The sequence below is a fragment of the Apodemus sylvaticus genome, chromosome 1 (genome assembly GCF_947179515.1).
Source record: "Apodemus sylvaticus chromosome 1, mApoSyl1.1, whole genome shotgun sequence".
NCBI classification, from domain to species: Eukaryota; Metazoa; Chordata; class Mammalia; order Rodentia; family Muridae; genus Apodemus; species Apodemus sylvaticus.
Genome location: NC_067472.1, coordinates 133,935,751 through 133,959,930, shown reverse-complemented (window position 1 = coordinate 133,959,930; position 24,180 = coordinate 133,935,751). Strand labels below are relative to the sequence as shown.

At 46.3% G+C, this 24,180-nt stretch overlaps 1 protein-coding gene across 3 annotated transcripts in view; it reads right to left on the bottom strand.

Moving 5' to 3' along the window:
* Slco3a1 (solute carrier organic anion transporter family member 3A1) overlaps positions 1–20,620 on the bottom strand; it is a 283,145-nt gene extending 262,525 nt beyond the window's left edge. The window contains exon 1 of one of the 3 annotated variants that reach the window (XM_052160589.1): positions 20,235–20,620. In XM_052160589.1, the coding sequence (XP_052016549.1) occupies positions 20,235–20,414 (180 nt within the window). In that variant the 5' untranslated portion in view covers positions 20,415–20,620. The remainder of the gene's footprint in view (positions 1–20,234) is intronic. The other 2 variants (XM_052160597.1, XM_052160605.1) reach the window with 2 other exon arrangements.
* Positions 20,621–24,180: the final 3,560 nt, after the last annotated feature.

The following is a 24,180-nucleotide window of genomic DNA, read 5'->3' as shown; positions in this document are numbered from 1 at the left end:
ACACAGATGGCTTGTCACCGTCAGGAGAGTGAACATCCCTCTCCTATGAAGAAGTCTGGAAGTACTGCCCATCTGAACTCACGGTCAAACTCCCCATCAGGAACTAGGTCCACCAGACACTGTGCCACGGGGTTCTGAAATCCATTAGCAGTTTTTTAAATATTAAGTAAGGTCAGAATGGTAAAAGGTAAAAAGTAACCTTCAAAGGACACGAAGTACAGGACGAGAGGGGGCAGTGGATAACAGAAGGGAACAGCCATGTTCAGAAGAGGGAACGGTGTTCTAGAGAGATGGAATCCCTAAGCAAAGAATCAGATAGGATCAAAAACTGAGTGTGGCGGAGCATACTGCTGGGAGGAAGAGACAGGAGGAGCCCAGAAACTCTCAGAGTTCTAAATCCTACTTATTCTAGGAGGTGAGGAAAAGCTTGCTGTCTGCCTTCTAACAGCTACTTTTCAGGGCTTGCTTTTGAGAAACCAGAACATAGATGTACAGACAAAAGTGAAATTACTCTAATATGACATAGTTCATACCAAACTCCCATTTGAAGTCTACTAAACCAGCGTCCCACATGTGTAAGACAGTGTTGTGCCCATATTTATTTCTGAGAAACCTGAGTTACCTCCATCAGAAGTCTTATACTGAGACCAAAATGGGAGTCAGCACATCTTTGAGAAGGCTCTCGAAGTAAAGAGAAACAGGAGTCCAGGCTAAGATTCGGAAAGGTGACCTTTTGTGGAACAAGTCAGCACTCATCAGGAGGGAGAGTCTGCTCACTCTAGCAGCAAGCAGGCTGTAATTTTTTGGAGGACTGAGAAGGCAAACTTCTTACATAAGGGCTCTCGCTTCTGAGTGCCTGGCTGCTCAGTGACAAATACGCAAGTGAGGCTGAAAAAGTGCAGGTGACAACATGCTGGGAACATTTTCAAATACTCTTATCACCTGTAGGAGCCACCAGGCCCTGACCGGGGAGGAACTGACAGGCAGGGACAATTCTCAGTCCAGGGCAAAGTTGTGTTCAGTGTTTTCCTATGTTAAAAAAAAAAAAGGAGTAGTGTTTTCTAACAAGTAGTAACATGTTAATACAACATCAAAACACTCGATATGCTCAAACATTCTACTTAGCTCTGGGATAGGGTGGTGCTCCTCTCTCTCTCTCTCTGTCTCTGTCTCTGTCTCTGTCTCTCTCTGTGTCTCTCTCTGACTCTGTCTCTGTCTGTCTCTGTCTCTCTCTGTCTGTCTCTGTCTCTGTCTGTCTCTGTCTCTGTCTCTGTCTGTCTCTGTCTCTGTCTGTCTCTGTCTGTCTCTGTCTCTCTGTCTGTCTCTGTCTCTGTCTCTCTCTCTCTCTCTCCTTCTCTTTCCTGACTTCTCCCCTTTCCCTCCCTCCCTCTCTCCTTCTGTTCTGAGCTGTAAACAGGCTATTATAGCAGACAAATAGTAAGACCTGGGAGGGAAACCCTAACTAAGGGAGCCAGCTCCATCACCCACGAGACCCTTCAGACCCTCTATTGGAAGTGCCCAACACCAGACTGCTGGAACTGATTTTGGATTTTAGAATATGTATAGATATAAGATGAGAGACCCTGGGGGCAGGGCTCAAGTCCGAACAGGAGAGGAATTCAAGTTTCGCCCCTCCTATACCCAGCCTGAAGGTTGTTTCATGCAGTGTCTTTGTTGGGCCTGCTCTGCTTTTTGTTGACCAGTTATGGAGTTACAGTCATGGGCAGAATTGTCCACTTGTATCCTCGTGGTGGTCCTGCCTTCAAGATGTCTCAGGATTTGGGGGGTATTTTGGATTGCAATGCATCTTGGACTTTCCATCTTAGAGATAAGGATGACCAGCCTGTAAAGGGATCTCTGTTCCCACGTCTATGTGAGAACTACATCCACACATACTTCCACCCCCGCCCCCACCACACACACATACCCCACATGCTCAAGACATTGATTCCCATCGCACAGAGGTTCCATCTTGGCACTGCACTTGTGATCATCCCTTTTATCCCTCTCAGACCAATGCAGAATTCCGGGCAACCCAACAGAGAACAGCAGACAACAACTCTAAGACATTACCACGCAGAAACAGGGGGCTGGGATACAGGGAGGGGGTATTACACAGACTTTGGAATGTTACTAGAGACTTAATGTTCTAATTAAGCTGAGACAGTGAATATCAAATGCAAAATCCCCAGACTTAACTCAATTTAAAGCAGAAATATTCACAAGCCAAAAAGAGTGGGAGTGGTTGGGGGGGGGGAGGAGCGCACCTCAGTGTCAAAAGCCTTTTGACACTGCAGAAAGGGAAGAGGAACGTGACAGGGAGAGGAAGTAGGAAAACCTTGTAGCCTCACTCCCAGTTCCCTAAAAAAGAGAAAACTGCAGAGAATTAAAATCACCAAGTATGGAAGGGACTAATCTGAGGAGTTATGGGTAGATCTCTCTTCACCTGAGGAACATCTACCAGGAAGAAAAGGCAAGAGGAACTCTGCTAACCCTGGCACTGGATCTCAGCTGGAAGGAAATGAAGAACCTGGGAAATAGATGGCTGATTTCATCTCCCAGCACCACTAGAGGGTACAGTGTGTGTCCCCCACTTGAAGGCTGAACCTTCTTCACGGGACCTTTAAAAGATCCAGAAGAAACAGTCCCATCACCCAGCCCAGCTGACCGGGTGCTGGTAATACCACTTTCATACCTTTGTTCCATCTCTAACTCAGGCTACAGGAAAAAAAATGCCCCGAAATGGAAAAGCAGGCTTCGAACTTTAGCTGGGTGGCAACAGAGAAGGGAAAGGAAGCTTCATAACAAAGATGCGAGCTGCCTTGCTTAGACAACCATAAACAAATGAATTACATGTGTTGGGGAGTTATAAACATGGATTCCTTGGGGAAAGGCAAGGCCACTAAGGCTAGGAACTCAGTCTAGCAGAAAACAGCCAAGAAGAATCCAGAAGGTCTCTGTGACACAGGATTAAACAAACATATGAGATCAATACGCAGAGGATTAAAAAGGAAAACAAAAAAGAAAAGAAAAGAAGAAAGCAATGACAATTATGAACCTAAATCAATAAGGTGGGAGACAAGTAAAATCATGCGACAGAATCCACAGAGAACTAAAGAAACATCAGTTTGCCGATTGGAGAGTTAAAGGCAAACACAGTGGATTTAGAAATAAACAGAGTCCAAGCAAAACAAACAACTGCGGAGGGCAAAGCCAACTCAGGACACAGATAACAGGCGCCCTGACTTCAGAGATGCAAGAGGAAAAGAGTAATCAGAAGACGCCAGAAAATGCGGAATACATCTACAGTTGACTCTGACGGCTGAAAGAATATGTATAACTAATTCTAACGGAGAAGGCATCCACTATGCTTGAGTAAACTGTGTTGGGATTCCGCTGCGTACCACAGATTAAGAAAACATTCTTCAGTTGTTTAGTGTGAAGGCAAATACTTAAAAGGTGGAGAAAACAACTCTCCAGAAACAACCAGGGATGGAAGGAAGCTGGTGATTTGAGTTTCACTGAAGGGAATTCTCTACTGAAGTTCAATGAAATTAAATGTACTCCTTTGTACTCCGAGAGCATACGTGTTACAAGTTATATCTAGTCTGCTGGTTTTCCATCTTTAATAGAAAGAGCACAGAGATGAGGCACAGGGGCTCAATTTACAAGAGCTAGACTTATAAACATCTTATAATTATAGACTTATAATTCCTTGACTTCATGGTGGTGCAGAAGTATTCCTAAACAACCCTCTGGAGAATTCATCCTTAGTATAGTATTCAATAAATTACAGTAGCACAGAGAGCATTGATTGTTCGGCCCTGCTCTAAGCTGGTGTTCTGAGCTCAGTCATATTTTCCACACAGTATCCAGTAAGTTACAATAGTATAGAATACATCATGCAGTAGACAGACAGTTCTGACCTGCCACAGCAGGTGTTCCAATACAGAAGGTGTTCATTTGAGGTAGGCTGCCCTAAGCTAAGGTATTCAGTGGATGGAGGAAGAACACATGCATTTTAGGTTTATGATGTTTTCAACTTAAGATGAGTCTGTCACCATAGCACCATAGCATGCCCCACCCCCGTACATCAAAGACCTTCTGTATTTCTGCATAGTTTCCTTTCCTGTCACTACAAAGAACTATTCTGACAAAAACAAGGGAAGGGAGAAATGTTTGTTTTTAACAGTTCATAGTTCAAGGCCTGTCCACCATGGCAGAGAAGTGAGAGGAGCTTGAAGCGACTGGTCATTGCATATCCACCGTCAGAGGAGAGCAAGGAATGCATGGGTGACGATGGTAGGTTCACTCTTTCTAGTCCACGCAGTCTAGAATGTCTTGCCCAGGGAACGGTGCCACCCATAGACACAATGTCACTGAAAAACGGTGAGACCGAAATGGGAGGTAACTGGGTCATGGGAGGGCACCGTCCTTGGAAGGATGACTGGAATTCTGACAAGATGATGTTAGTTCTCATGGGCGTAGGTCATTCCATGCAGCTGGCCCTTCTGCATGCAGCCGTTCCATTTCTGCTTCTTTGCTATGCTGTAGTGTAACCAGGAAGACCCTTGTCACGTGACACGTGGGACATTACCCTATGAAAGTTCCAGTCCTTTGAATCACAAGCCAAATAAGCCTCCTTACTCTGTAAGCTGCCTATGTTGGTTATTTTATGAAAATAACACAAAACTAAGAGAAAAATGAATCGGTTTAAAAGAAACCTGAAAGAATATAACATGGAGTTCGCCACATAAGCTGCACCCAAAACTATACAATGTACAATTGTGCCTCCTAAAAATGGAAGAGATATATCAGTTGCAATTCTAAAAACTGAAACTAACTAACCAAACAAACTACACTAGGACATACTTTTGCCCAGAGGGAATCCATGTGAAAGAAGTCCTCAACCAGTTCTCAACTCCCATTGGCTCCGTTCAGAGGCCAGCTTTCCTCCCCAGTCCTAGTGTCTGCCTGTGCTAACAAGGGGTGCTCCCTCTGCGCTTCACCAGATTCTTTCAGAGGGCACTGCAGAGAGATGTTTCAACCATAAGCTACACACCCACTTTTGTTTGGAGGCATTTCCTGTGTCTAGACACAGTTTGTTCTCTTACCAGCTTTAAAGTTATCGAAAACTGATTTATCCAAGGCCAAACAAAAGTATGAAAAAGAAAGCTAGATAACTCAAAAGAGGACTTCAGTACAGAGGGATCACTGTATCCTCAGGGCCAGGAACCCAAACACGGGGCCTGGGAGCTATCATCCCCCTGTGTCAACCCCAACCCTGGTAAGCAACATATTGGAAGACAACCAAAGTACAGAGGTCCTAATCCTAGTGCCTATCTTTGCCAACAAGGTGTGTCCATTCTACTCTTAACCGAAGTATGCCTTCAGCCATACCATGCCAGGGACCCATAGTTGTCCCCCTGAGTTTGAGGATGCCCCTGAGGTAGCTTTCCTCTGCCAGCTGGCAGGATGGATTCCAATGGCATCTTACCATGCCACTCCAAAGCTCCGAGGCAGAAGGAGAGAAGCTTTGCCAAGACAGATGCCAGCAGCCCCATCACTGCTGATTGGCATAGAGACTGCAGAGTGCCGGGTCTGTGGTGGTGGTACTGGTTACCCCTCCTCCAAGGAGTCCCACTCCCACCCATTTCTGAGGCCTGTCTCCACCCACCCCCTGCTAACTCTATACCTGACCCAGGGTGAGAAGATCATCTTAGATTTTTAACTATACCATCTCAACCCACCCAGGCTGATCTCCTCCCACTTCCAGCTTGACTCTTTGCTTCTGGGACCTGACTTCACACTGGCCTGTGAAGAAACCAAACCAGAAGCAAGGTTCAGCCCTGCCTGGGTCCAGGCCTGAAGACATTCTATTAAGTGAATCATTAATGAAAATCTGATAAGTAGGCTGTCTTCCCTCTTGGGAGGTATAAACTTTCTAAGAGCCACACCTAAGCCCACTGTATATTGCTTGCATCACCTAAGAAAGTTGTCCAACTTAATGAGTTTGGCAGAGACCAAGCTAACATCATTTTTAGAAAGTCTATGATAAAGAAATTCAAGAGAATGTTATCACTCTTATCTCAACCCCAAAAGCATGGAGATAGATGGAACCAGAATGTAGGTATCTGGTTCTGCTATAACACCCACCTGACCATTCTTTCAAACACAAGGCCTATGACCCATCCTTTCTCAATGTTCTTCCGGAACCTCAACCCTTAAGGCAGAGGTCCTCAACCTTCCTAACAATGAGACCAGACAGTTCAGCCATAAAATTATTTTCATTGCTACTTCATAATTGCAATATTGCTGTTATAATGTAAATACTTGCTTCCCAAAGTTCTTAGGTAACCTCCATGAAAGGATCATTCTACACCCCAGGGGTCACAACACACTGGTTGAGAACCACTCCCTGAAGGGGACTGAAAGTCTTTGTACCCTCATTCTCAGTATGTACCCCAGTGTGTTCCTCCTTTCCCCTGGCACCTCAGGCTAAGTGCCTACCTCCTCCAAACACATGGTCAGATTCCAGTTCCCAGTGTCTGCAGACGTAGATGTATTTGGAAGTGAGCAGATATAAGCGAGTGAAAATGAGGTATTAGACCATACCCTAGCCCAATCTGACCTGTGCCCTGCAAGACAAGAAACTTAGGGGAAATGCCATGTGGTTACAGAAGAGATGAGTGTGACACAGCTGCAAGTCAAGGCATGTCAGGGGGTCAAAGGGTCACCACCAAAAGCTGGACAGACACAAGGAAGGGCACTCAGAGCCACAGAGAAAGTGTGAGCAGTTGGCTTCAGACCTGTATCCTCTGGGTCTAACTCAAAAGGAAATCTGTTCTTTTAAGCCACTGGGTTTGTGATAATTTATTAGAGCAGCCCTAGGAAGTTAAGACACTGTCTCTTCCTTCAGTAGTGCCCAGAGAAACTCATCTAGGATGTATATACCCTTGTACTTACACACCACCAGAGGAGACTGCAAATCAGCTTTTCTTAACTATAGAAGTGTGTACACAATGTGTACATAAATTATATATAGATATAGATATAGAGATAGAGATAGAGATAGAGAGATAGAGATAGAGATAGAGATAGAGATAGAGATAGAGTTATATAGTTATATAGTTATAGTCATATAGTTCTATGGTAAATTTAAAAAATATAACACCATTTTGCCTAACATCTGAAACACCAAAAAGAGTTGAGAACAACAGTACCATCCTTTGACCTCTACAAAAACAAGGATTTAAATAAAGCATGAAGAACCCAGTCCTGATCAAGAATAAAGTATGGCAGAGTTGCTGGCCGGCAGAGTAGAAAGTGGACCTGAGGTTCAAAGGCTTGTATGTAGGAGGTGAAGAACTCAGCTGTGAGGTCCACGGAGAGGAATGGTGGGGTCAGAAAGAAGGCAGAGCAGGGAGGAGATTGCAAATATTACCCATAACACAAGTCGGCCTGGAGTGACCAAGTCACCGATACCATCCCAGAGACCTATGCCTGTCCCGATGACATCCTTCCTGGCCTGGCAAAGTTGGGCACCGAGTGTCAGGGACAGTGAAGAGAAGGAAAAGAAATGAAAAACCTGTCGAGAGGGAGCGGGGCTGAGCCGTTCACCTGGGGCAGGCCTGGCTCAATTCACTTGGCACCAACAGAAGAGCAGACACAATGGCAGCAGACCAGAACACAAGACACTCCCCCTCCTCACCTGGAGTCAGAACCGTCATTCTGATTCTGACAGCCTTAGATGCCAAGGGGCCTGGAGAGGGTTTTAATTGTTGGCTTTTTTCTAACTCTTTTTATAACAAAGGTCCTCCCTGAAGGGCCAAAGAGAAAATAAACATGAATGTATATATTTTCATCGGCTCCCTAGTTACAGACTAATAGGATACCCACTAGAAAATGTGAAGCCTGTTTTTCTCAAAAACAAAAAGTGGGGGTGGGGGCTGGAGAGATGGCTCAGCAGTCAGGAGCATTGGCTGTCCTTCCAGAGGTCCTGAGTTCAATTCCCAGCAACCACATGGCGGCTCACAACCATTTCTAATGGGCATCTCATGCCATCTTGTGGTGTGTCTGAAGACAGCAACAATATACCCACATACATGAAATAAAGAAATCTTTTCTAAAAAGTGGGATGGAAGGAGAGGGATTTTGAAAGTATGAGAGAATTCTGTGTTTTGTTTGTTGTTTTTATTTTGTTTTGTTTTGTTTTGGGGGTTTTTTGATTGTTTGTGTTTTTTGGTTTTTATTTGTCTGTTATGTTTTGTTTTCAGTTTTCACCAAAGTCATACAGGTTCACCAGAGTTTTTACAAAATGAATGGACCACAAATGTTTCACACTTGGGTCTTTACTTTTTTTTTTTAATTTTGAAATATTTACACATGCATAGCAAGTTAGCTAGGGAATCATAGCCAGGTCTAAACACTCAACTTGTTTATGTTTTTTTCATGTGTATTCCTCATACATGTGGTGTGAAGGTAATTTTATACAATATCTTACTGCAGGCACATTCGACCACCTGTCACATAGGAGTTGAGCACGGAATGTCCCAGTCACCGTGTTATGTCATCACTCAAAAGTTTGACAATTTGAGGTGCTTTAGATCTCAACATCAAAGGCACCTAAACTGTGTTTTGGTTCAGATGAATTTATGATCATTAATTTTAAAAGATCTTTCCACGGGCTCTGCTTCCGGGCTACCTCCTCACACCTGCCAGCTGCCAGGGGCAGGTGCTGGAAAGGGAGGCTGCACAATTGGGGAAGTGTTAATTCAGTGGCCCAGTTTTGTCTGGCGTGAGAGCAACAGGTGTGGGCATACCTGGTTCCGATGCCCTTCTATACCCTCAAGGGACAGATTTCTGGGACACCCCTCATACCAAATCTACATATGTTCAAATCCCTTCTATTTTAAAAAAAAATGCCCCTTCTAGAGAGAAGGGGGGGGTGCAGTTCAATTAGCACAGCGCTTGCCTGGCATGAACCAAGCTCTGAGGTCATTCAACAGCACAACATAAAAAAAAAAAAAATCAAGCCCAGTGGAACACATCAATAGCCTAGAACCTGAGGAGTGGAAGCAGGAGGGTCAGGTGATCATGGCTACATAGAGAGTTTGAGGTCAGCCTGAACTACATGAAACCCCATACTTAAATTTTTTAAAATAATATTGTGTGTGTGTGTGTGTGTGTGTGTTTGCCTGCATATATGCATGTATGTGTACCTCTGGAGGCCAGAAGGTACCAGATCTCCTGAAACTGGAGTTAAAGACGGTGGTGAGCCCTTGTGAGTACTGAAAACTGTCCTCTGGAAAAGCAGCCAGTGCTTTTTAAGTGCAGATATCTTTCCAGCTTATTAATACAATTCATTAAAAGGTCTGGCATGTGAATGTGCACCTGACTGAGTTTAATACTTACTACCTCAAAAAGAATAAAATAAAACGAATAGTATTTGAACACAACCTATATTGATCTCTTTGTATTCTCCTTACTTATGGTAGATAATTGAATGTGAATATGGTATGAATACTTACTATCCTATATTGCCTAGGGAAGTAGCAAGACAACAACTGTATATGTTCAGTTCCAAGGCAAGCCCTTTTCCATTATTTTTTGCCCTGGGATTGGTTGAATCAAGGAGTCCCAGACACAGACACCCAACTATATTCAAGGAGACCTATGAAAAGATCTCTGAATGACAGGCTCAGGCAAGCTGGGCAGAAGGAGCCATTCTACCTATGCACACTGCTGTACTTGGACTTGACCTGATGGCTGCAGGCTCGACGGCATGGCTCTGGGCTGGGATGTAAGGTTAGCCTCCCCACCTGCTCCTGCCAAGTGCCAGCTGTAGAACTGTAGAGCTGCTCCCTGACTCTCTGATCTATTTATACAAATCTACACAGCCCGGTAAAGGTAACAAGAAGGTACTATTCTGTGGTTTTGGTTTCTAAAAGATGCCCTCTCTTTGGCTGGCTGAAAAAGTGTGCTGTTGGTGCTTTAAGCCTACTTACCTACACAAGTATTTACCAGCACTGGGAAGGCAATATACATACTGCATAATAAATCAGAAGACGTGCCCTAATTTTCATAAGGACGGGAATGTCTTGTCTGAAGCTCCCTATATCTATTTCAAGATATCTAGTTCCATTGAAGTCTTTTCATCCCAATTCTTACCTTGTGAAAAAGAAGAAAAAAAAAACCCATAGCCTACATTTCAGGAGGGGTACCTTGCTTGACTCAGTTCAGTTGAAGAGTGTTCTGTGGACCCCACACATACATAGCTTCAAGAGGAGGATGGCTAAGGTTAGTGGATGTTGCGCAGTTGACTAAGTACTTGGCTAGCACTCACAAAGCCCTGAGTTTTCCCCTCAGTACGGCATAAAACCAGGCAGGGTAATGCACACTTGTAATCTTAGCACTTAGGAGGTAGAGATAGAAAACTCATCCTCAGCTACATCATAAGTTCAAAGCCTGGATTATATGAGACCAAGAGTTGGGGAGAAGACAAGGAGGCTCCACACTGGAACACATGCACATTATGAGCATTACACCATAAGACACAAGTTCCTAGGGATTGAAACACGATATAGGCCAAGGATGGCGTCTGTCACAACCAAGGGTGCATAGCTATACCCCCAGATGACCACTGCAGTTTGAATGCAGTCTCTGAAGGTGGCCTTTAAGGAAGAGAACCAAAGTAACCACAGGCCCAAGGCAAGCCTTGAACATCCCTGAAGGGCAGGGAGGCCTAATGTAGAAGCCACGGCCAGCCTGAACCCTGGGGGGTTGCTATAGGTGGCCCTGTGGATCTCCTTCAAACAACGGGGGCCCAACAGGCTGAGTGCTTAACTCAACAGTACCATTCTTGATTTTTACAGGTTGGAGCACAATAATTGAATCTTACATAAGAAAAAACATATGGGTCCAGCTGTGTAGAAATTTTCGTCTTCATTAAGGGAATTCTTAGCAGAGTAAACACACAATTGCAGGTACAGTATTTCAAGGCTTATGTAATCAGCCCAGGGCAGCATTCCAACTTGCTTTTATCCAAGGTGGTAATTTCTCCTGTTCATCAGCAGAAGATGGGAGAGCAGATCCAACAGTTAGAGAATGGTTTACACAAGCCTCTTCCAAAGGAGGGAAAAGACAATAGCCATCCCCTATGAATAATTTACAACAGTCTTTAATTGACAAATACCATGTGACACTGTGCTTCCTACACCAAACCTGCAGGTGCAGGGGCAGAGGTAAAAATGTCATTTCTCTATCTGGAGGATTTCTTGGACGTGTGGTGTGGACAGTGATGTCAGAGGTGGCTGGCCATATTTCTACTTTGGGCTGTATTCCCAGAACTGTTTGCTGAATGACTATTGGGATCCTATGTATTTGTCCTAACTCCACAACACCAGAACCTTGGGTGTCTGTGGAGAGGGACTGCATAAGCTTTTAGGTGTGTTAGGCTTAGAAATGAAATGTCTCCTTAGGTCAGTGTTTCTCAACTTTCCTAACACTGTGAGCCTTTAATATAATTCTTCATATTGTGGTGACCGCCACCCATAAAATTATTTTCAATGCTACTTCATAACTTTAATTTTGCTATTGTTAAGAGTCATAAATATGATATGCAGACAGGTCTTGGGTGACTGCTGTGAAAGGGTCATTTGACCCCCTCCGCCCAAAGGTGTTGTGACCTACTGGTTGAGAGCCACTGCCTGAGGCTCACATGCTGAATGTGTAGGCACTATTCTAGAAGGTGGCAGAAATTTTAGGGAATGGAGTCTGGTTTAATAGGAAGGTCACTGAGGAGTCATTGAGGATTATATCTGGTCCTCAGTCCCTCCCTTGCCTTTCCTTTCTAAGCATGCCTACTCCCTGCGGTTCCACCCAAATGCACTGTCTGTGTTGAGGTACTATGAAGTGAACCTTCTGGGAAAAGGAGTAAAATAAGTCTTCTCTCTCCCAAGTTGTTCTCTCACATATTATAATCTGTCTCCATAACAACAAAAAATGTAATTAATACAAAAGCTATCAAGAAAGACTCCCTAGGGCTACCTAGACAGTCAAGTTCATCTAGAGACACAACACTATCCTGAAGGGCAACTTTCCAGATAAACTTCACTCAGCCCTGACACTGTAAAGTGCTCACAGGGAGTGTGGAGGGAGAGGTGGATGAACAGACATGCCATGGGAGGACAAACCCCACACTCCTCCAGAGTTAGACTGGGCACTTGTAATGGCACAGCGATGTGCTGCTGCTACTTGGCCCTTCTGTCATAACCATGTGTTCAACTCATCACTGCCTATTCACGTGTGTTTACAGCCACAGCTGCTCCCAGGGTTTTCTGAGAGCTCATGGTTACGATTTAAGTAAAAATCAATACAGTCTGTATTTGTGTCGATTCATTATCAGGTACCTTGCTTCGAATGGTACCCTGCTTGTCACATGCCTGGGGAGCAGAGTACCAAGGAGTAATGAAGAGCTATTTATGGAGGAAACAGGAAGCAGAGAGAAGGGTGGACTTGCACAATGCCCTCCCACATCAAACACAGGGCAGGTGACAGACCATGTGGCCTTTTGCTTTAAAAATATTTTTGATATGTGAGTTTTGTTCAGTCCCTTGAAAATTCTACCCATCAACTATTATACCTTAAAGAGAGAAATCATTATTCTAAAGTCCACAGAGAAATGTCCCATGACTGGAGAAACAACCGGATGGAGTACCATCATTGTGATTAAAGAAAGTGGTCAACTAAGTCCTCAGTCAGGAAGAGTTTCCATTTTGGGGGGCGGGGGGAGGTGGGGACAATGAGACTTAAAGCCATGAAGAAGAACCAAATGACCTTAAGAGTTGCTGTATACTGACACTCATAAACAAAGGAATATTCCCCTGTCTATATTGTCAGTAGAAATCCCAGAAGAAGCCTCCCAGGCTGGCTTGCTGCGGGTCATTGCCACAGAAAATCCAGTGCTTTTAACAGTGTCATCACAGAGCCAGAAGGATTTAGAGACTCTGTGGTCCTCTGGGCACCCTTGATCCCTTGGGAAACCCCAGGTCATCTGAATCAGGATTGAGAACCTTTCCTGGTATATACTTGATGACTCAATTCACCAACACAAGCCCATTTCCTTCTTTTTCCTTCCCAAGGGCAGACTCAACAAGTCTAGGGGAAGAAAGGCTGGAAAGGCAACATGTGGAAGGGCATTGTGTCCTGAATAAATCCGAACAGCCAGCAGCAGAGAGAATGGGGACATTGAATGGGAAACAAGACCATATCAACAGCTCTTGTTCTGCTTCTGAGAAAGCAAAGGCTATGGCGGGAGACACGTGCACAAATGTGCTTGTAGAGCCTGGTTACTGCAGGAGGAAGCATCCAGACGATGTAGTGGAGCACTCCATCTTTGAGCCCTTGTGGGCAACCCAGCTGAGCTCCCAGGTTCCCAGGCTTGTCTGATACAGGGCTCCCTAAAAGGGCGCATATGTCCCAGACATATGTTCCTTGGTCATCTCCCTCCTGACCTCTCAAGACCCCCTGCAGTGGCCACTCTGCCTATAACCACAGAAGCAGAACAAACTTCAGGAGCTAAGATCACCAAATTCGGAAACAGAAAACCAAATTGTACAAAGGATCCCAAAGCCCACGATGCCTCAAAGGAACCTGTTGGTATTCTTACTAGAGTAACAGGAAGTGCTGCCCAATGTCAGACCAGCAGCACCCATGGCTCTCCCAATCATCAGCTCTTCCAACCTGTAGTACCATGACGCCTAAAAGGACATACATAAATGACCACTGCTGTGACTTCCCTACGGACAACACACACACACACAAACACACACACAGAGACAGACACACACAGACACACACAGACACACACACACACAAAAACACACAAACACACACACAGACACAGACAGACACACACACACACACAAACACACACAGACAGACAGACAGACACACACACACACACACACACACACACGGCTCACTTTTAGAATCTTCAGTTTAAAATGAATTGTCGCAATAAGCAAATAGAAGAATTAGCAACCAGGAATTTAACTTACTTCACACTTTCAAAACCATCTTTTTATTTTCTCCCAGACACAAGTGTTTATTCAGAAGTACAAGCTTCCTATGTCTGCATCTCACTCGACTAAAGCCAGAACCTGACTGAAGTTATTTTATTATTCAGGAGTTGGCACTACAATACCGTTATTTGCTCAGGAAGTACGTACAGCCATGTTAATAATGATGGCTAGGTTTTATTGGGTACTTAAGATGCTCCAGATGGAGTCTGAAGTGCCTTACAGACCTATAGCAGTGATCCTCAGTTACCACAGGGATCACAGTGATCTTCATTTTAAAGGATGGAAAAGCAAGGAAGAAAGAGGGTAAAGTCATGGGTCTAGGGATCAGAGACACAGCAAGGGGCAGACACAGGGATGCATCTCAGGTGTTCCAATAATAATCATCCAACAAGCCACCACTGTCAAACACACGTCGTTCTCTACCCTGGATTTTTAATCACTTAACCTGGGGTTTTAATCACTGAGAAGCAATCTCTCCCATGCTAACACATGAACACGTGACTGCCTTCAATACACGCGTCTTTGAAACACATCAAATTCACTTATCCTATGAGTCGAGTCCAATAATTACTCTTCTGCAGATAAAGAAGTAGAAAGTAGAAACAAAACAAACAGGAGCAGGAAGGAAGGCTATCTCTCTGAGGCACAAACTACCAACGGCATTTCCGTGAGGCAATGAATATATCGCCAAGTAGTCTCAAGAGAGCCTAGAGTCCATTTGAAGACATACACTCAAAATTACCATTATGGAATATAACTTGGTGATAAAGCACTTGCCTAGTATGTACACGGTACTGAGTTCAATCCTCATCATGACAAGAAAAAGAAAAAAAAAGAAATCTACAGAATCACCATTGCAGTGTTTCTTTCAAAACAAAGGAAGTATGTGGTACTCAGAATTGGCCAGATATGTATGCAAATAATGCAAATCATGCAGCTGTGCGCAGACCATGCAAAGCAGGAGGAAAGGTTGATACCAAGACTCGTCTTCAAGCTTATTAACTGATACCACCTGTGAAACCTGCCTACTGCCAATGTTTTTTGGGAGGCTGGGAATCACTTATGTGGCCAGCAAGGCTCTGCTCCTGCATCAAAGGAGCCTCCAGCTTCATTGTTTTTGCAGCATTACACTCTCACAGCCCCTGACCCCTGCCGAGTGAACGAGACCCTGAACAGGGCAGAGCCTCCCAGGCTGCCATCAGCTTTAAATCTGGCTGGAACTCTGCCTGCTCAGTTCACTGACCGTCCATGCAAGAGAAACCTCACAAAGCCTGCCCTAGGAAGATGCCCTTCCAGCAGCAGGTAGAAGGAGGCAAAACAGACCAAACCAGGCAGCCCCACGTACCCAGGCCTCTGGACCCTTCTTCTAAGGAAATGAAGTTTAACAGGGTCCAGACAGGGGAGGGCAGAGTTATCAAAACTCAGGAAAGAACTCTTTCTCACTGTACAAGTAATCCATTTAGATTATTGTTAAAACACAAGCACCTCTCTGTAGTACACCCCCCACACAGACAAAAACAAAGGTATGTCCACAAACCTGGTTGAAGAGAACTTTCAGAAATACGTATTTTTCCTTAAGGAGTATTAGTTGGATATTTTAAACCAAGCTATAAGGAAAAAAGTCAGAGTGATTTTTTTTTTTTTACTACCTGGGGCTATAGAGTAATTATGCAAATAGCAGGGAATTTGTCATTATGACTAACCATAAGTGTATAAAATAATTTGATTAAGCAAAAGACAGTTACCTTAGTCAACATACTAATTTGACAAGGGCTTTTAAAATGTTTTTCAACCGTCAGCTTCTAGACTAGCTCTGCAAGAGCCGGTCTTCAGAATGCTGCTTTGTTAGAGAAGAAAGAAACAACTGTGGCAGCTGCACACCACTCACTGAGGGTAAACCTACTGAGACATCTCTGGCCTAAAAACAAGTGATTATAGAGCAGAGAGACAGAGCCTCATTACCCTCCAAACACAACCTCAGACACACATCTGCAAAGCTATAGAGGGAGATGCCCACCTCAGCCTGAAGACCAGACTCCAGAGACCACACCTGGGCTTTCTTCCATTTGCATGCTGAAGAAATTCAAAAGCATGTGTCCTGAGCTCCATTCGTAACTGCCTAAGGTGTCAGCAGTTTTAATTTCCTGTCCACATCCTTATCTCCCAAGTCCTCAGTAATGCGATAACATGCACAAACCAGTCTCTGCAGGGTTACCTTTCAGGAATAGCCGGCTTGCCACATCTCAGTAAGCCTCCACGATGCAAAGATAAAGTCTACACAAACCGTGCAAACACAAGCTGGAGCCTCTGGAAGCAAACACCCGGGTATCGGAAGCACACATAGTCTTGTCTTGGTGGGACAGCAGGAAGCACAATGGCCATTAAATTCAGGGGACCTCTTCTTAGGCAAAATCATCATCACCATCATCATCATCATCATCACCATCATCACCATCATCATCATCATCACCACCATCATCACCATCATCACCATCATCATCATCATCATTATCATCGCCACCAAGCTGTTTCAGATGCTATAACATAACATTGTTCCAAGTGCCAATTTCAGGGTCCTTGGCGACACAGGGTGGCACCTAGATTACCTTATCTGTATTGTCCCATCAAGATCTGGAGGTCCAGGCCCATTTCTTCACTTCCTGGGACCCAAGCAAAAAGTGTCAGATTCTTAGACTAGCGTACCTTGTTATATACAGCTCCTTTGAGTTACCTCCCAGGCATGCTAAGGAAAACCTCTCTCTCTTTCTCTCTCTCTCTTTCTCTCTCTCTCTCTCTCTCTCTCTCCTCCATCCCCTTTGCTCTCTCTCCATCCTTTTTCCCCTTCCCATCTCTCCCTTTCCACTTTCCCCTCCATCCCTCCCCGTCTCTTACCCTTCTTTAATCCCCCATACACACACACACACACACACACACACACACACACACACACACACGAGTCCTACTTTCAGTGCAGCTTCTCAAGTCACAAGCCACTTCCTGCCTCAATTCTGCGGTTGGGAAACATACACCAATGTCGCTGAGGACACACTAAGGACAATGAGAAACCTGTCTTTGAAGAATGAATGAGAAAAATGAAAAGACACTAATACTTAAAAATGAAAAGGCACCCGAGGAGATCAAACACACAGACACACACACACACACACACACACAGTAGCTTCATGGACTTGTGAAATCAAATAGGAAATAATGGTTCTGGCATCAAATTTGCAGTCATCATCTTGGCTTAGAAAGGAAGTGCCGTTGGCAATGACCCATTGCCATCCCTTCATCAGATACCTGAAAATACTTTCCCAGAAGCACATGCTGATTCCCACTGAAAAGATCGGTATCCACCCATGGACCACCTGTGTTAATCTACAGACACAGGGTCTCAGGTTTCCTGGGACAGACACAATGAAATTTTAAAATGAAGGAATCTGCCTTTCCCTCAATAATAACTTGATCCTCCAAAGATCCACAGAAAGGGCTTCTGTGGCCTTAAGGAAAGTAAAACTTGCCAAAGGACAGAGGATAGGACGCCTCTTAACAGAGCCAGAAGATCAAAACCTGTGGCAAGTTGACTGTGCCAATCCTCCTAAGCCACCATTCTGCCTGTGAGGTTCTTATAGTAAAGGGACCTCCATGGCACAGGGCAGAGCAGGTCCCTGAGAACCTTGTGTTTGCACTGCTAGTCATCAAAATGAATTCAGTGTCCTTAGCCTGTCCTCTCTAGGGCCTCCATCAGCTTTCTGCAGGGCACCTGTTGGCTCCTGTTACGCCCCCATGCATCAGACTTTCCATCAGGGACAGACAGGAGTGTCCAGATGCCACCACTGGTAGGTGAACCGTGTGCCTCCAGTCCTGTCCTTGCCCTGAGATTCACGATGACCCCTCATCTCCCAGGGACAGCCACGGTGGAAGTACTTGCTTTTTAACTTTCTTTTTTCTGTTTTTTTTAAATTGGATATTTTCTTTATTTACATTTCAAATGTTTCCCGGTTTCCCCTCCTCTGGGAAACCTCCAATCCCATCCTGCCTCCCCCTGCTTCTATGAGGGTGTTCCTCCACTCGCACCACTTCTACCTCCCCACCCTCAGTTCCCCTACTCTGGAGCATCTATCAAGCCTTCATAGGACCAAGGACCCCTCCTCCCACTGATGCCTGACAAGGCTGTGCTCTGGTACATAAGTAGCCAGAACCATGTGTACTCCTTGGTTGGTGGCTTAGTCCCTGGGAGCTCTGGGGGGGGGGGGTCTGGTTGGTTGATATTGTTGTCCTTCCCGTGCTCTTTAACTTTCTAAAAGAACAAAGGCTGCTTATCCGCTTAAGGCTCTTCCTCACTTCCTTCTGAGTCCCTAAGCCACTAGAAGTGAAAACTCTAATCTCAGATGTCCATCATTCCTGGGATGAAAAAGTAGAGCCCTGCTGCTTTTGCCACATCTGAATACTATACCCTTAACCGGAACTGGTTTGAGGCAAAGAAACTGTTAAAGGGGAGCCGGCCGTTGATAGAACGATTGCCTTTGGTTAGACAGACTTTAGTTTGCATATGCTACAGAACAGTCACACCTATCAGTATCCATGTGCATTTGCTTCTAGTGACACATGTGCCTTCTAAGTATTTTAACAGTCAAATCTCTTCTTTAAAAAGCTGCTCCCCCAAACATCCTCATCTTCACCAATCAGATTCCAAAGTCTTCAGCTTAGTTATGACAACGATAGAAAAAATTGAATACATTTGAGAAGACAGAATACTCAAATGCACATCTGGCACCAGGGTCCAGTGAGAACATACACAAGACAGAAATGCAGATTTACAAACTGCGTATCTGGGAAAGGGTGACAAGTATATATATATAATTTCTCAAATGCTCTAGAGTTCAGTCACCCCAGGAACAGAATTGACTCTGTAGAGCCCCAACTCCACCTCTAAGTCACCACATAGCTAACTTTAACCAAGTGCTATTTCACTTCACCTTAGCCTGAAGGAGCCTACTGTTGAGGGTGCTGGATACTCAGCGTCTGGCCCTCATTAACTTTAACCCTTGGCCAGGAAAGAGGGATTCATGATAGCATCAGGATACAGCTCTATCTCTGGATGTGGTTATCCAACCGCTTGTGAAATCTTGCTCCGTTCGATCTCCATCAAAAGTGCTCACTAACACTTAAAATCTATGACATTTGATTCCAGTTTCAGGTCAATAGCCAAGTAATGATTTAACACTATCCACTCGGAGACATCTTTTCCTGGGTAGCCAGCATAGATCTGGAAGTGCACTGTCTGAAACTCAAGTGCGGACCACCTGAACATGATAAGAGAAAGCAACCAAGAAGATACTTGACAGTGCTGAGTCCTTACAAGTGGATTCCTTGGGTACAGTAGGTGTCCATGGGCCTTTGAGCACCAGTAATCCCTTTCTGGAGACAAATAAAATACATATTGTACAGAGTGTTCCACTCCCCGTGTGGGCAAGCGACCATGATGGAGAATTAAGCTAGAACTACACAAACTCACTGCTCCTCTCCAGGTACTATAACTTTATCCCTCTACTGAAAGATGGCTATTGGGATCTGGGTGGGACTAGTCCCCCTTCAGTCACACTGCTCAGCTCAGGACCACACTCCGGGCGCCTTTTACTCTAAGCTGTTAAATTCCTCAGCAATTGGAGGATGGAGAAAGAGCCAGGGGGAAAATGATGCATAATGATTCGTTCTCCAGGAGGATGAAACGGAGAGTAGAGGACGCAGGATGCTAACTGGCTTTTCCTCCCATGTGCAGGTCACCTGAACCGCGATGCCTTCCAGTATCTGAGGAGGCTCCCTGAACTCGCCATATGGCTCCGTTTTCAAGAGGGAAGAAGAAAACAGTTTCATGCCCACCTGCCTGCGGCGTCTCCTCTCGAGCACCCCTTCCCCAGCCCCTGCCTAGCGCGCGAGCTGCCGGCACCCACGGTCCCGCCCGCTCCGGGCTCGGGCCGGCAGCTCCCCCGGCGGCCGCCTCTGCACCAGTCGCCAACCTCAGTGCCGGGCCGAGGTCATGCCCGCCTGCCCCCGAAGCCGGCGAGGCCCCTTCCCTGTGCCAGGCAGCAAGCCCGAGAAGCGCTGGCAGGGAAGGGGGTCCGCGGCAGAGTTGGCACCCGGACTCACCAGGTAGGCGCCCACCGTGCCCTGCGCCAGCATCAAGGCGCACTCAGACACCAGGAAGATCTTGATGTTGGAGAAGCAGGACACCTTCTTTTTCTTCTTCTTGTTTCTCTGCGCCTCGTCCCCCTGCAGCTCGCCGCTCCGGCCGCCGCCCGACGAGCCGCCCGGCTTCTTCCCCTGCATCCTTCCCCCTCCGCCGCCGCCGCCGCCGCCGCTTTCCCGCTCGCCCCGGGTGTCGTGGCCGTTGCCGGGCGGGGGTGCGTGCCGCGAGGCTGCGTACTGTCCCCGCCCCGGGCCCGCGGCGGCCGCCCCCGTCCTGCCGCGGCTAGAGAGGTTGAAGGCTCCGCTCCTCGCCGCCGCGCTCGCTCCCTTCCTCCTCCACCTCCTCCTTCTCCTCCTCCTCCGCCCTCCCTTCGCCGCCTCCTCCGGCTCTGGCTGTGCCAATCACAGGGACTCCTCACGCCGCCCGCCGCTGCCGCTGCCGCCGCCGCCTAACCTCTCTCGGACTCCCGCCGCTGCCTTCACCAGCTCCCCTCTGGCCCGCTGGCCTCTCCTGCCTTCACCCCCTAGCACCCCAAGCCCGGGCCGGGGCCTGATCGCTGCCTTGAGCCCCGGGCTGCGCCGCTACTGGCTGCGGGTTGGTCCCTGGGAGGCACGAGGGGACCTGCTTTGGGTACTAAGGGCTTGCTGATGGTCAAGGCCAGTCGGTCGGGTCTAACTACCCCGAGAAATTGCAGAATCGGGGAGTCGTGGTGGGGCGGGAGGCTGAATGAGGAAGGTGCTACCCGGCCACTAGGAGGCACTGTGGGGCCCAGGGCACCGCAGCGGAAACTGGGTGGTACTAGGACTAGCAAAGAGGCGCAGAGATGGGAGTATCCAGGCTACCTACTTCTAGTGCGGGTACCTAATGCTTAGGTACGCGAATGCTAAGGCGGGAGAGGAGGAGCAATTTCCATAAAGAGAGTATCCCGGGTACTGGAGCTGTATTTGGCTCGCTTCTGGATTTCTAAAGACAGACGTTGCACTCTGGGGCTCCGGAAGATGCCAGAGATAGGAGTTGCCATGGGCTCCTTTGGTCTGCCAGCCTGCATTCAGTGGCTACTAGACATATCTAAACCGCCCATTCCCAGAAAATGGGAGAAAGAAACGGAAGCTCTGAGAGGGAAGTTAGATCTTTAGGGAGTCTCACAGACTGATTATCTTCCCTCCAGCCACCAAGTACAGGCGACTGCAAGTCACAAGGACCCCGGTAGAGGGCCTTGTTTAGTTCTCCAGCTGCCTGTGGTTGTTTTCAGGAAGGGACGAGCCACAAGCTGTGTCCCCACCACTCTCCTGACTATTGTGGCCCTCCCTGGCCTGGCCTGAAGGTCAGCATGCAGCAGTACCAATTGTCATCAGTCCTCCCCCACCGTCCCCGCCACCCCCCAGCATTCCTTAAGAGTTTGGTTCACAAGGCATCTCTGATAGGATGTACTGGCTCAAGCAATAGCTGTTGGAAGCTAAGAGAAAAGTGGACACAAACAGAAAATACCTAGCCTTGTCCACTTTAGCAACAGAGAAGCCACGCCTATTTGGAGAAGTTTTCCTTGCTTTCCCTGGGGCCTATATCCTAATGCCAAGGCTTCCATTCAGTAGTGCATAGCAATTAGCACTGGCCATAATTTCTACTTTCTTCCAGAGAAATTGAGTAAGAATAGACGTGGCACGGTGGGGGTGTGTTGTTTGCCTTACCATTTAAATATAAATTGCTTCACCCATCTGTCTTCCAGACATGACCTCACCTAGTCTTGGTGTGGTTTTCAATGTGCCTCCCCTTGTCTGGGGTACCTTCTGCCTAAATTACTCTCTGGCATCACTTGCTACTGTGTTCTCCACCAGTGGTATTGTAACCTGGAGTTGTTAGGGTCAAAGACTGTCCTGGCAGACCTAAGAAGCTAGGCTCAGCCCCCTGCCAATTTAAAGGGGCAACTAACAGTCAAAAGAAGAGAAGGAAGCTTATTCAGTGTGGCTACCTTGGGACAAGGAACAAAGAGATAGATCTAGAGATCTCCGCCCCCTACTCCCTATTGATTCTTCAGTGTTCTGCATGAGCTTTAGGATACAAAAGACTATGAATCACTAAGTAGTCCTGCCCATCATTAACCCATCAACATCTGAGCTTTAGTCTCCTATGAGGTGGTCTGACGAGTTGTCAGAACTGTGCCAACTACCTTCCAGGGAGACAAGTTCTTCCTGTGTCTGGCACATTGTTCTTCCACCAGAGTGAGATGGGTAGAGAAATTCCATTTCCTTCAGGACTATTAATTCAATAGTCTTATAGCCAAATGGAGGCGGCACACTTGTCTCTGGGCTCTTGTCTGGCTCTATCACACAGTGGCTGGAATCCTTACTGCCTGGCTGCACCTTTACCACCCTTACCACCTCGGGACATGCCTTGCCAGCCTTCTCTGGATCTTCTGCTTCTTGTCCTCAATCCTCCTCATGACTCTGCCCTTACACAGTCCCTCCTCACATTCCTTCAATGATCTGGGAGATACGAGGGTCTTCCTTCTGAATATGAGTTTCAAGGCTGAAGGTTGAAATGTCATTAGTCTTCGAGACTCATCTAAGGGCCCTGTAATCGCACAAAATCCGATGTTCGTTTTGTGCTTGCCTTGACCAAGCTCTCAATACAGAGCCGCATCTTACCCCACAGCAACCTTCTCAACTGGATGGTGCAGTTAGCCCTGCTCAGGGAGAAAGCAGAGATGTAAGAAGGATAACTAGCCTGACCCGTATTACTCACTTACTCGGTAAAGGTTGGCAGAGCCAACAAGACATCTGCTGTCGCATCCTACCATCTCATCAGGAAGGTGAGAGTCCCTTTGTTCCCCTGAAAGGCAGAAACAGAGAGATGCAGTAGCTAGCCCAAAGTCACACAGCCAAAATGGGACAGGACTTTAGTCTCAGCTCTGCTCTCAGCAATAAATCACATTGCCTCATGTAGACTCAGGGGAGGGAGACTTAACTATGTTTTACATTTATAATATGAACTTTCTTTAAATAAATTAGGCATAAATGCTGTCATCGATAGGGTTCTAGATTATGGCTGACGGTTCTTCCTGTAATTGACATTAGCTGGTAATGAATGCCACAGTACACTGGAAGACTTAGGAATCCACCAAGCCAACTGCAGGCTTCCAGTGTGGAAGAGGAAATTTTGAACATTTAGTTAAGCACCCTTCCTCCTTTACAAGTCTTAGTCAAAACCGTGGCTCTAGGGTGATGGGATAGGTTTTGTGAGAAACAAGTGCTTCTATTTTGCCATCCCTGACACACAAAGGAAGAGGCATAAAACTAGCCTCCATTGGATCTGTCTGCACAGCTCACAAAAGCTTATCAAGTGGTATTTTGATGGGTAATACCTTGTCCACCCCACATACAGGGAGACCTGGGTCTATTGAGCCCTTTACTCTTAAGAAAAAGTAGCAAGTGTCTTTGTGGTATTCAGCACAGTTGGCAGGGGTGGAACCTGCACGCTCCATCAGAAATTGATAGAGGTACCCAAAGAGCAGAGACAGGAAGAGGCAGGCCAGGGGACTTAGCTCTCCTGATCCACCACCATTCCCTCTGACCAGCATTAGAAATAGACAGTCCACAGTGTCTCAGAGAGTAAGACAAGCAGAGCCTACAGCCCCAGGGCATCTCCTCAACAATATGGCCTTGGTATTGCTGTAAAGAAACCGGGCACATTCCAGGGTCCCCTTAAGGTCTTTTTGGTCTACCTATATCCCCTAGTGGTGAGTAATAAATTTAGGAATGGGTCAGTGTTCAGTGTCCACAGAGTCCTTGTGTTTCTTTTGGATTTTTAAACACCTCTCTGGACTAGGTAACTCATTAGAGTTATGAGAAAAATATTGCTAGTAAGGCCTTGGCTCTTGGATTCTTGTTTTGTTGGCTACTGACAGTA